This window comes from Chrysochloris asiatica, unplaced genomic scaffold (genome assembly GCF_000296735.1).
Source record: "Chrysochloris asiatica unplaced genomic scaffold, ChrAsi1.0 scaffold00299, whole genome shotgun sequence".
Classification (NCBI taxonomy): domain Eukaryota; kingdom Metazoa; phylum Chordata; class Mammalia; order Afrosoricida; family Chrysochloridae; genus Chrysochloris; species Chrysochloris asiatica.
The window spans coordinates 522535-534599 of record NW_006408817.1 but is presented as its reverse complement, the minus strand read 5'-3'; the positions used below and the strand labels follow the sequence as shown (position 1 = coordinate 534599).

At 36.5% G+C, this 12065-nt stretch overlaps 1 protein-coding gene across 2 annotated transcripts in view; it reads left to right on the top strand.

Moving 5' to 3' along the window:
• CAPRIN2 (caprin family member 2) overlaps nt 1-12065 on the top strand; it is a 54482-nt gene that overhangs the window by 21923 nt on the left and 20494 nt on the right. For both annotated transcript variants that reach the window (XM_006874747.1, XM_006874746.1), the window contains exons 4-9: nt 893-1131; nt 2328-2410; nt 4848-5015; nt 7417-7460; nt 8344-9021; nt 11438-11560. In XM_006874747.1, the coding sequence (XP_006874809.1) occupies nt 893-1131; nt 2328-2410; nt 4848-5015; nt 7417-7460; nt 8344-9021; nt 11438-11560 (1335 nt within the window). The remainder of the gene's footprint in view (nt 1-892; nt 1132-2327; nt 2411-4847; nt 5016-7416; nt 7461-8343; nt 9022-11437; nt 11561-12065) is intronic.

Sequence of the window (12065 nt, the reverse complement as noted above, 5' to 3'; positions counted from 1 at the left end):
GTCGAGTCAGTTCCGACCCATAGCGACCCTATACAGGGTTTCCGAGGGTGTAAATCTTTACGGGAGTAGAAAGCCTCATCTTTCTCCCATGGAGCAGCTGGTAGTTTCGAACTGCTGACCTTGTGGTTCACAGCCCAATTCGTAACCACTACACTACCAGAGCTACGCTAGATATTAGAGGTACTATAAATAACCAGGAGTTGGGAGTCAAATATTTGGGCTCCCACTCTTCAGAAACCCTATACAAGGTGGCTGTGGGTTGAAACTGATGCGATGGCACTTAACAACAACAATGGCTCTGGTTACCTTAGATAAGCCAGTTTATTACTCATTGCTAATCTGTAGCTGTAAAAGGGGGCAGAGGTTAAACCTTTCAATAATGCAACTCAGTGCTCTAGGCCTGGGATTTATTATCTCATCTGATTTATTTGAGGTTGTTGTTGTTCTGTGTTGTTGAATCAATTCCAACTTGTAGAGACCTTATGTAGGGTTCCCAGGGAGTGGCTAGTGAGTTTGAACCACTAACCTTAAACTTAGGAGTCCAGTGCTTATCCTACAGTGCCACACCAGATCTCCTATTTGAGGTTGTCTGCTGTTGAGTTAGTTCTGTGACTCATAAAGATCCTGTATAGGGTTTCTGATAGTGAATGGGGGTTTGAACTACTAATGTGAAGCTGTTGGTATTGTTAAGTGCTGTCAAGTCTGTTCCCACTCACAGTGACCCTGTATAGAGTTTCTGAGGAGTGGCTGGTCAGTTTGAACTGATGACCTTACAATTTAAACTGACCTTATGATCCACTGTTTATCCTAAAGTGCCATACCAGGACTATGGAATTACTAATATGGGGAAATGGAGAGAATTGTTGACTCTAATTGGTATTTGTTTTAACAGCTGCTTAAAGCTCAGAAGAAGGCTCAGAGAAGGGAGCACATGCTAAAACTTGATGCTGAGAAGAAAAAGCTTCAAACTGTACTTCAAGTACAGTATATATTGCAGAACTTGATACAGGAACATGTACAGAAAGACTTCAAAGAGGGCTTGCATGGTGCACTGTACTTGCCTTCACAAGAACTTGACTACCTCATTAAATTCTCAAAACTGACCTGCCCTGATAGAAATGAAAGCATGAGGTAAGCTAATGAAAAACAAACCAAAGCAACTGAAGTAGAACACATAACTTTAGTCTTTCTTTTTGATTACATATTTGTAATTGACTTAGAAAAGATTAGTTTGATTCAACATGGGAATGGATCCTTGGTCACCCTAGATTCAGACAGGGTGGTTGAGCTATGTTGAAGGAAAGTAATTTTGAATGGTCTCATTTATGTGCTGCTTTAGTTTAACACTGGCTCTCAAAATAATGTCTGATTACAGGTTTTATCACCATACAAATAAACATAATATTAATTATATATATTTCCAAAATTCTTTTTGGGAAAGCATCTAAGGATGTTGATATTAACCTGTTCTTACTGTCTTACTCCTGTTGTACTTAAGTAGACATAAGTATGTATTTAACTTGTTTAAAGTTAAAACATTAAACTTTCAATATGAGAAGAATTCGTTCCTATTGTGTTATAAAGACTGACAAATTAATTTTTCAGAGTGTAAAGCCATCAAATTTGGGCTCTTGAATAAATTCCCTTTGTTAATCCATTTGCAGTGTTTGCTTTGATAAATCAGTTAGTTAACAGATCTTTATGTTTTTGTTTTGTCAGATACAGGGTGTTCCACCTTTTGTGTCTAAGTAAGCCGTGCTGAACAGAGTCAGAATGTAGCTTTTATTAGAAATCAACTTTGTGTCAGGAAAAAAGCTAACGAAACTTGTGGTTACCCATGTATAGCATATGTCTTTTTAGTCCTATGTTGATGGTCTTCTCTGTCATTATTACTTCACTGGTACTGCACTTTGGTGGGTACAGGGAATATATCTTACTTTATGCCCTGTCTAAAGTTGGACGCAGCTCTTAGGATTTCCATAAGTGTGTGCTTCCACCTAGGACATATTCTTGTTAACAAATAATTGCATTGGCAGATTCTTCTTGGTCTATTCTTCAATAGCTGTATTTGGTCTTTATTTTAGTTGTTTTAAGAAAAAATGCTTACATTTTAAATCCGTAAGTGGGAAACTAGTAACCTTTTATAAAGTTTCCATTTTTATTTCCAAAGAATTAATATACAACATTTGAATATCTTGACTGTGTCAGTAGCTTACAATGCGTAAGTTGTACTGTTCCATTTGTACTTCTGTATATAGATATATATAGATAAACACATATATGTACTTCTAAAGCCACTTTGTCCTGCTGCTGGTTTTCCTTGTCAGTGTTGAAGACCAGATGGAGCAATCATCCTTGTACTTTTGGGACCTTTTGGAAGGTAGTGAGAAAGCAGTGGTAGGAACCACATGTGAGTTTTTTCTATTTGGGACTTATGCAGTAAATATTAAACTGTATATTTATAAGTTTAGTATGATATTATCGGCCTACATTGTGGCAGTCCATTAGAACTTACATGTCTGACAGTACTGTATTCATCAGGAGAATAATCCCTTTTGTTCCATTAAAAAAAGCTATTGTGTAATCAGTCGTATTCACTAAAATTAAATTTAGGGAGAATATTGAAGTGGCATGTCAATGTGATTTGGGAAATACTAGTGCAGTCGCTCCTTGAAAACCCTATACAGTGTCGCTGTGAGTTGGAACTGACTCAACAGTACTTGACAGTAACGAAAGAGCTAGCTTCAACAATAGTTTGTCCATTTTGGGGTTCATTTCCCTGTTCTCTCAGTATAGTAGAGATAGTGCTGTTTGATTTGTTGTTGTTATTGTTTGCAGTTGTCAGTTACAACTCATACCGACCCTGTATAAGGTTCTGGGGCTATAACTCTTCACAGGAGCAGATAGTCTCATCTTTCTCCTGTGGAGTTGCTGGTGGATTCGAACTGTTGACTCTTCCATTAGCAGCCCAAATTGTAACCTACTACACCGTCAGGGCTCCCCACTTTATTTAAGAATCTTATATCCACACAGTGTTAATATGTAGGCTTCTCTATCTAATCAGCCAAAGGAAATATCAATGGTTTGACTACAGAGTCTATTATTGAAGCACTGTATCTAATGATCTGGAAAAAGAGAGCCTCTTCAATAGCTTTTTGGGGAAATGACCAAGTACAAATGTCCAACATGAAGCACATAGTTTTGTATACTAGCTTAGAATATGAAAACTCATTAGATTCTAGTAAGTATTTTTGCTAATAGCATTTGTGTCCTTTTAAAAAAATCTAAATATGTATGACTACCTGAATAGTCCTCAGTTCATCCAAGTTTAAGTTATAATTGAAAATAAATTTGTAGGTTAGAATGCAAAACAATGCACTTTGGAAAATAGTTTGGCAGTTTCTTAAAAAATTAAGCATACAACCAATCAATTCTTACAATAAATACTACTCTGCAATAAAAAAAAAAAATGAACTATTGATACACGTAGCAACATGAATGACTCTCAAAGTAATTATACTGAGTGAAAGAAGCCTGATTAAAAAAAGAGTAAATTATATGTAAAATTCTAGAATGATAGCAAGTCGATGTTTGCTAAAAGGTGCAAGGAAGATTGATTGTAAAAGGGGAATGAGGGAACTTTTGGGGTGTTACAAATACTTTATTTCATGGTTCTGGTGGAGTTAACATGTTTATAGAGTTGCTAAAACTGTATACTTAAAATGGGTAAATTTTATTATTTGTAAATTATACCTCAATACTGATTTATGAAAGAAAATAATTGTTTTTGTTGTTAAGTGCCTTCGGGTTGGTTCTGACTTACAGTAACCCCGTATAGGGTTTCCAAGAAGCGGATGGTGAGTTTGAACCACTGACCTTGTGGTTCAAACCAACCTTGGTGGTCCAGTGCTTTATCCCACAGTATCACACCACTCTGGTAGCGTAGTGGTTACGAATCGGGCTGCGAACCTTAAGGTCAGCGGTTCGAAACTACCAGCTGCTCCGCGGGAGAAAGATGAGGCTTTCTACTCCCGTAAAGATTTACACCCTCGGAAACCCTATACAGGGTCGCTATGGGTCGGAACCGACTCGATGGCACATAACAACAACAACAACATCACACCAGGACTCCATGAAAATAATAATGGGTTTTTACTCAGCTACTTTCCATGGTACTGACACGATCTGTGAATCTCCCTAATGTAGACTGCAAACAGCCACTGAGTTACAAACACCCATAGTTATGAACTAACCTCTATAAAACCTAGTATATTAAAAGTTTGAGGTACAAGAGTCATGGTGTGACACTTGTGGGTTAATGTGCTGGACTGCAAAGTCAAGTATGAACTGCAAGGTTGATGGTTCAAGCTCTCCAGTTACTCCTTGGAAACCCTGTACAGGGTTGTTATGGGTCAAAATCAACTTGAGGGCACTTCACAACAACAAAAATGATTCGTAATAGCAAACTGGGGCTACTTTGCAATACACATCAAAACATTATTATTAATACTTTATTATTATGTTAAAGATTTTTAGTGTCTCTGAAAGTATGTTTTTTATGCTTTTTATGTATAGAAAGGCACACTGTAAATGATATACTAAGACCAACATTTGATGTTAGAACTGCTGTTAGACACTGTCCATTCTGATTTATGTATAAATTCAATTGTTCTGATTTATGTATAAATTCAATTTACAGACAGATATAGGAATGAAATTTGGTTGTAATCCAGGAACTACATATATTGTAATGACAGGCTATAACTAGGGTTAAAATAGGACTTCTATTACTTGTATTTTTAATTATTAGCTTATGTGATAACTGAGACTTAATCATTCTTTCTTAGACAAACATGTGAAAGCTTTGTTGTCTAAATTGATGAACTCAGGATATTTTGAAAGTATTCCAGTTCCCCAAAATGGTAAGGAAAAAGAAATATCAGTGGAAGAAGAAATGTTGATAAAATCAGAGAAGATGAAACAATTATTGAAAATGGAACCAATCAGAGAGCCAGGTTTGTTAATATTTCTGAAATTCTCTACAGTGGTTGGATTTACCAAAAATGAGCCAAGTTACTGTGAAATTATTTCCTTATTATAATTTGTTAGATTGTATGTGAATGGAAACCTTCACAAGCTGCTCGACAAGAGTAGGTTTAGAAAACATCTTTAGGCATTATTATCGTGAGTCCATATAGAACCATAATAGAAACATTAGGTTATATTTTGTTCGAAGAGCATACACTGATTAAAAGGGGGTGTTTATGGAATTTGGATGAACGTCTCTGTTAAAGAATTTACCATTGTAGTAGAACATGAATGTAAATAACCCAAGGTTAAAATAATGATTTAGGGAAAAAAAATTCAAAATCAGTAAAAGAAATAAAGTTATCAAATTACCATTGTCTTGGGGAAGAAATATTTTTAGCAAATGGTACTGTTGCATTTGTGTCTTAGGCTGGATTTATTTAAGAAATAGCTCTTTTAAAGAAGGGAGTTCATGCAGGGTTCAGAGATCACCTCTAGGAATATTCATGTCATTTTCCATGTTCACTTCCTCTTAGTTCTTGAGCCCAGTGTTTTAAGTACTGCTATCCCCACATTCCTCATCCTTCAAATGGCTCTTCAGAGGCCTTTTTATGTGCTCAATTTTGAGATGACTCATTTTTACCCCTTGGGATATGAGCTGTACTTCTAATTTGTGAGAAACTGTGTTTGTGGGTAAGAGGAGATAGTCTTACTCTCCATCAGAAATAATAATAAAAAAAAAAACCTAATACTTGACTTTAGCAAAGTGATTTTATGTAAGAGAGCTACTAGTTTTAGACCACATGCTTTTTGTGTGTGTGTGTGTGTGTGTGTGTGTGTGTGTGTGAATTGAGTGATACTTTACATGGGAGAACATTGGTTTTACACTCATCATTTCATTGCAATGATTACGATATCCTCTGTGCATCATCATTTCAACAGTATTTGCATCTATTCCCTCTGGTTTTTTTTTTTTTTTGGATGTACACAAAAATACTCAGGAAAATATCATTTAAACAACTAAAGAGCACGTTCTGCAAGCCTCCTGGCTGCCAGCACACAGCCTTTCTTTTTTCCTTGAGTCTAGAGTCTTCAGCTGCTCTTTCTCTCCATGGCTTCATCTCTGCCTCCTCCTCCGGTGTCACTGCTTCTCTGGATAGAGTTCCAGAATTATTCCGCTTATACTCTTCTCCCTTGATGGTCCTAGGGTCCTCTGTTCCTGGATTGTAAGATTACTCCCCGTGTTGTTAAAAACTTATACCTTTATAGCTGTGACAGTTGCAATTTGTCGTGATAACAATTACTATTGAATCATAAGAATCTTATCCCCATATCCTTTCACCAGACCCGTCTAGACAAAATGAAAACTATTCAGTGGGGATTCTACCTTCCTGGACACACTCTGAAATTAAACGCTTTCTTGAAAACTTGTAAACAAGTCACTTTGTGCTTTTCTAGCCCCTCATTTTAGGTAGCCAATGTCTTGTTGTCTATCCGTATCAACCCTGTGTACAAAGGGGATAGGATTAATCCTTCCCTCTCAGTATTTTGAACTACTACATCCATAAGTATAGACCAGTTCATCAAATTGTAGCAATTTACACTTGTTTCCTTTACCAAAAAAAATTTTTTTTATCTTCTCTAGTGGAGGTCTGATTATCAAGCCATCAGGCTAGGTCGCTTTGGTACTAGATCATATGGGTACTTATTGCAAGTTTGGGTGTTCTTGTGCATCTTCCTTCACTTCATATCAGCTGGATGCTTACTCTCAGCTCTAGCCCTCCGTGTCTGTGTCCTTGTCAATGGGCTCAGGAATCTCAGGTCTCACTGCACTTAAGACCAACCATCTCTTCCTCTTCTCTCTCTCATCTTCAGGTTAATGGGAATCTATGGAATGTGGTTGAACTTAGCCCATATCTTCATTGCTCCATTTCCCCACTTCCACTCACGAGTGGACCAGCATGGTCACCAGCAATCTTACATGCCTGCTCATGTGTTCCCTTTGAATGTCAGTCTTAGAGGGGGATTTGTCCTGAAGGGACTTAATTGCTTGTCTTAATGGCTCCCTGGTAAACAACTTGCTTGTTCTTGTAGTAGGCAATCAGACTGCTATTTTTGTTTTGGATTTTTCCTGCTGGTCTTTTTTTCAAGAAATATCTTCTGTTCCTATAGCTGTTCCAGACTGGTCAGACCTTATGCTTTTAACTAACAAGCAGTAGTCAGAATTACGTATGTCATGCATATACTTGTGCCATCCTTTTTTCTGCTACCCCTTTGAGTCTTCTGAAACATACGTGTATTACTGGAATGAATTATACAGTTGTAATCAATCTAAAACTAGTATGTAGTTTACTTAGTGTTTATTTAATATCTTATTTATCTTTCCAGAGTCTCTTGTGGGACTCACACAGTCAGAGATACAGCCACAAGAGGTAAGATGCTGAAAAGTAGTTGATGTTGGATTTTGAGACTTATTATAGTATCATAGGTAAAAGCCAAGGTTCTGGACCAGACTGCTTTTGATTGAATCCAGGCTTGGTAGCTTACTAGGTTAGTGACTTTGGACAGTATATCTAGCTCAGTTTTCTGTTTGTTATTCCCACTCATAAAATGGAAATAATTAATAATGTCTCGCTTCTGGGGTTCTCCTGAGAATTAAAACAGTTACTTTAAATCTGAAATTATATAGAATTTAGCATGGCACCCAGTAACTGTTGTTATTATTGTTAGAATTTGAAGATGAATGGGACTTTGCTGTCCAGAATTTATTCATGCTAGTAGCACAAGAAGGTTCTCATACTGAAATTCTGTTGAAATTCATAAAAGCAGAAAAGAATGGGGAAGGCAGAAGAAGACACAGTGTTATTGATACCTAGGGGAAATAAAGAAAAGGCTGGTAATTCAGAAAACAAAGCTTAAGGTTAAATAGTATAATTCTGAACTACTGAATAGTATAATTTTGCCTTAACTTTCAAGGGAGTCAAACGGGTAGATTGAGCGGTAGATTGTTCATAACTGCTCAAGGACTGAATAACCTTGGTACAAGTGGTCAAATGTGGCACCATAAGGTGCAGTCCTTGTCAGTCATAGGTGAGTCAAACATACAGCTTCTTCTTTTGAGGAATCAAATTTTCAATTTTTGTTAATTGAGGGGAATAGAACGGGTAAGGAAGTAGGGCAGGCTCTTAAAATAAGAGAAGTTTGATATTAGTACAGTCTCTCCAACAAATGAACTTAATAATACTTAGAGTTAAATATTTCCCTCAAAGTCTTCTGCAAATTTTGTGGCTCAAGCACATTATTGCTCTGGTCTAGTTTCTTAACAGACGCTACTTGACAGAAGTAGATTATTCAAACCAACAAGATGAAGAAGAGCAATCCTGGGAAGAAAACTATGTTAGTGAACCAAATCAACCTAAATGCTGGAATATGCTCAAAGAACCAGACAATCAGGAGAAGCAGCAGGAATCCTGCAAGTCCTGGGAGTCTCCTGTTAAGCACCAGAAGTTATCAAAAAATACTTCTTTAGAGCAAAAGAAACAAGAGGTTTCAAAATTTAGGTCTGCTCTGCAGGAAGAGCAGAAGCAGCAGGAGACCTCCAAACTCAAGCCAACTCCTGGCCAGTGTAAGCAAGAAATTTCTAAGTCGAAAGCAGGGTATATTCAAGAGGAGCAGAAGAAGCAGGAAATACCAAAGCCTTGGCCAGTTCAGCTGCAGAAAGAAAACGAGCCAATGAAGCAAACTCCAAAACCTTGGGTACCTTCTTTGCAGAGTGAACAGGCCATCACCAAATCATGGACGACTCCCATGTGTGATGAACAGGACTCAAGACAGCCAGAGACTATAAAATCTTGGGGAAATGATGTTGAAAGTCAAACACATCCTTTAATACTGCAGTCACAGCTATCCCCAAAGTCCTGGTCAGTAACTACAGCAAGCCTCATTCCAAATGACCAGCTCCTGCCCAGGAAGTTTAATACAGAACCCAAAGATGTGAGTTGAGCTATAATAATCTGTCTCTGTCAATGTAAGCATCAATAGAGTTTTAGTAATGGTAACTTTAGTTCTGTTTTAAAAAAAAAATCAAGAAAACCCATGTTAAATTAATGTATCAAGCTAAATAAGTATATAAGTCACTTAACTCTTTACTGGGTAGATTTATTATTTTCTTTAGAAAAATTGTAAGATAACCAACTCTTGGACCTAAGCTAAGATCACGTTTTCACAATTAAAATATGTTAAGTTTCAGTGCCAAAATTTTAATTTTATGATACTGAAATGGTAGATGTTTCAGATAAGATATGAAAGAGTAGGTGATGTAAATGTACATCACAGCGTGGGAGACTTGTTGATACTGCACTCATTATCTTCTCATGATCTTCCTGGGTGACTTTTTCTGATAAAAGGTTACATATTTTGTATTCTCTTGATTCCTTTCACTCATTTGTTAGACTCTCTCAGATTACCCTATACTTGTAGGAAGAAGGTACACAGTGATTGCAGATACTCCAATAGTTGGGGGAAGGATCTAAATTATTTCCATTTCAAAGTAAGAATTGTCTGGAGATAGGAAACTGTAGACATTAAATGTTCTGTAGCTAGATTTTGCGATACAAGATTTAGTTTAAATTTAAGGCCACATCCTGTTAATGTTAAGGAGCTCTGGTAGCATAGTGGTTACAAGTTAGGCTGCTAACCTCAAGAAAAACAGTTTGCAACTACCAGCCATTGAGGCTTTCTTGAGTCCGTAAAGATTTACAGCCTCAGAAACCCTAAGCAGGGTCGCAGTGAGTCAGAATAGACTCCATGGCGTACCACCACCACCACCACTACCTGTTAATGTTAAAGAACTGATTTCAGAAAGATAAGACGGCCTGTAGTGGATAATCCTTAAATGCAGTGCTGCATTAGTGTTGTCTTCTATTATAAATTACAAGGAGCTCTGGTAGCATAGTGGTTATGAATTGAGCTGTGAACTGCAGGGTTAGCAGTTCGAAACTACCAGTTGTTCCACGGGAGAAAGATGAGTCTTTCTTCTCCCGTAAAGATTTACAGCCTCAGAAACCCTGTACAGGGTTGCTATGAGTTGGAACTGACTCAGTGACACATAACCACCACCAGCCATAATTAGCATTATTGGTACTTTGTTTGATGTTGTTTATGTCTTATGGTGGTATTCCTTATACTTCCATGCCATTTTGGTCAAAAGCTCTCTGAAAAGATGTTGGCCCACTAACTGTGGAAAATGTTTTGCTAAGGCAAATCAAAGTTTGTGTTCTGTAAGTGAATAAATTACTCTTAACTCAGTTCTACATTATGGGAAGAGAATTTGAGTTATCTTGTTTTGCTCTCCTCCTTTTCTTTAAGTGCTATTAATTAATTTAGCTTCTTTCTGATCCTGCAGAAGTTAGTCTTCATTAATCAGACACTGTGTTACAGGAAATGTAATATCATGAATATTTTGAGAAACTTATATCTAAAAACCAATTTTATTGTTGTTCAGTGCCATCGAATTGGTTCCAAATCATAGTGACCTTGTATAGGATTTCCAAGGAGCTGCTGATGGGTTTGAACAGCATTCCTTGTGGTTAGCACTCCAGTATTTATCCTGCAGTGCTACAACATCAGTAGCTTTCAGTGTATGCTTATTTTATGCAAAATGTAATATAATGTAGTTTTTAATTTCTAGGGTATATACATATAGATATAGATATATAATTTGTTAAGTGCTATTGAGCCAGTTCTGACTCATAGCGACTCTACAGGGTTTCTAAGGAGTGGCTAATGGGTTTGAACCACCAACCTTGTGGTTAGCAATCCAATGATTATCCTACAGTGTCACACCAGGACTCCTATATGTATTATATATGTGTGTGTTTGTATATACATACAAGTATATATATATACATATACACATATATATACATACATATGTTTTAAACATCTTAATGGTTCTGAAATTAGATGCATCTTAAAAATGGGTATATATTTAATGTAGCTGTAATGTTTTTATGGGCAAAGTATCTATAGTGGGCTTCATAGTCAGTGGTATCTTATAGAAGAAATACGGTAGTTTATATGTAAAAGAATAACAATTTCCTTGTTATGAGTGCTAGCTACCCTTTAAACAGAAAATGTTTTATATTTTAGAAAGATTTCCATTAAAGTGGTTTGAAAGGGGGAAGAGCTGTTTATAGTTGTATAAATTATTTATAAAACACATTTATGTAGAAATTCTGGACAGGAATCTGATAAAAGTATTGCTATGTGTTTGGATGTAGTAATAAGCTAGTTATGAGTTGGAATTGACTGGACAGCAGTGGATTTGGTTTAGTTATAAGCTTTGGTTTCCTGATTTAGACCATTACATTTGAATTTCACTCTTACACATTATGGGTTAATTTTCTAGGTGCCTAAGCTTATGCATCAGCCTGTAGGTTCTTCCTCTACTCTTCCAAAGGATCCAATACTGAGGAAAGAAAAACTGCAGGATCTGATGACCCAGATTCAAGGAACTTGTAACTTTATGCAAGTATGAGTCACTTAAAGAATCTTAAATGATATATGGGCCATAATTTCTAATCGGAAGCATTCTGAAGTTAGCATGGATTCTGAGTATGAATCTTGACTGCCACTTCTAGCTCTAATACCTTATGTAAATTACTTAACTCTGCCTACATTTTTTTTTTTTCATCTTTAAATGAGAATAATAGTTCCTACTTTATAAATTTGTTATGAATAATCCACACACACACTTAAAGGAACCTACTTTTATAACATATATTCTCTTAGCTACCATTTGTGTATAGGAAATGAGATACTCATTGCTTTCAAAGAATTTATATTCCAGAAGATTGTAAACTTATACTAAATCAATGGTTAAGTGCTAAGTTGTAGGGTGGTTATTTCAGAAATTTGAAATAGTATTACTGAGTCCTGAAATAGTCAAATATGCTATATTGCCATGTAATAAGATCTGAGCTTTGGGGTTAGGTGAATATTTAAGGCCCTGTTCTGTCACTTACTAGCTATATCAC